This window comes from Aphanomyces invadans, assembly GCF_000520115.1.
Source record: "Aphanomyces invadans strain NJM9701 unplaced genomic scaffold supercont1.340, whole genome shotgun sequence".
Taxonomy (NCBI): domain Eukaryota; phylum Oomycota; class Saprolegniomycetes; order Saprolegniales; family Verrucalvaceae; genus Aphanomyces; species Aphanomyces invadans.
Window position 1 is genome coordinate 1 of NW_008580485.1, and position 981 is coordinate 981.

Sequence of the window (981 nt, forward strand, 5' to 3'; positions counted from 1 at the left end):
ATTTCACCTCGTTGTGCGCACCGCGGCAGACCCACGGCATTGGCGAACAAGCGAGGACGCTCCGTGTATCCAAGGCAGACCCTGGGGATACAACAATAAATTTATTAGTGCTCCACGAAGCGTGAAGCGGAATGAACTCGGGTATGGCCAATACCCCAAGCGAGACGGCCGACACCGTCTTCACGGAAGGAACGCTGGCGGAAGGATTCTATCAAGATGATAGAGACGTACCGCAGGCGGCAGCACCCACGCCCAATACCTTGCCAACGACAGTCATGCCCATGAACGGGAATGGTCAAGCCAACGGGGGGGTGCAAGAAGAATCGATGGCATTGTCGACACCGATGAACATTGACGCGGTCCCATTGTCCGGTGGTCCCATGATCGTACCAGGAGCGTTGAACGTGCGGCAGCACGGTGGTGTTCCTCATGGAAACTTCAACAATCTTGCTTACGGGGGCGATCGGGCAATTGGACACACAGGACAGTATGTTCCTGCTCTCTCTGCACCGCTGCAACAGATTTCACGCAACGCTCCATTGCCGTTGACGCTGGGCAGCCACCATGGCACGATGTCAATTGTCGAACAACCGCCCCGCCGAACCACCCGTACTTCCTTCCTGTCTTTTCTGGACGGACCGCCGGTGCAGGGGTATCATTGCAAGGGCTCTACCATGGTGCGAATCAAACGGTGAACCACAACGTCCATGTGCATTACCCAACGCCCCATGAAACTTATTCCAACCAACAGCAACAGCTTTTTGCGCTGCAGCAATCAAACATGGGGCTACAGCATCAGACCAATCAATACCAATTGGAGTCGCAACGACGGAGTCAGGAGGAAGCTGCGCTAAGGTTAACGTACCAGACAGCTTTTCAAAATGAACGTCATCTAGAACAGCAACGGATCGAAAATGCTCGCACGCTGGGAAGGCAGCAGCTCGAGCAAACTCGTGCCCAGGAACGGCAAGCCGTTGAGCA

The 981-nt window shown here is 54.8% G+C and overlaps 1 protein-coding gene across 1 annotated transcript; it reads left to right on the plus strand.

Annotated features, from left to right (window-relative positions):
- Positions 1-131: 131 nt before the first annotated feature.
- Positions 132-417, plus strand: H310_15321 (hypothetical protein; the record flags this gene model as incomplete). Its single annotated transcript, XM_008883306.1, has 1 exon — positions 132-417. A coding segment is annotated over one exon (285 nt), but the record flags the coding sequence as incomplete, so codon positions are not given.
- Positions 418-981: the final 564 nt, after the last annotated feature.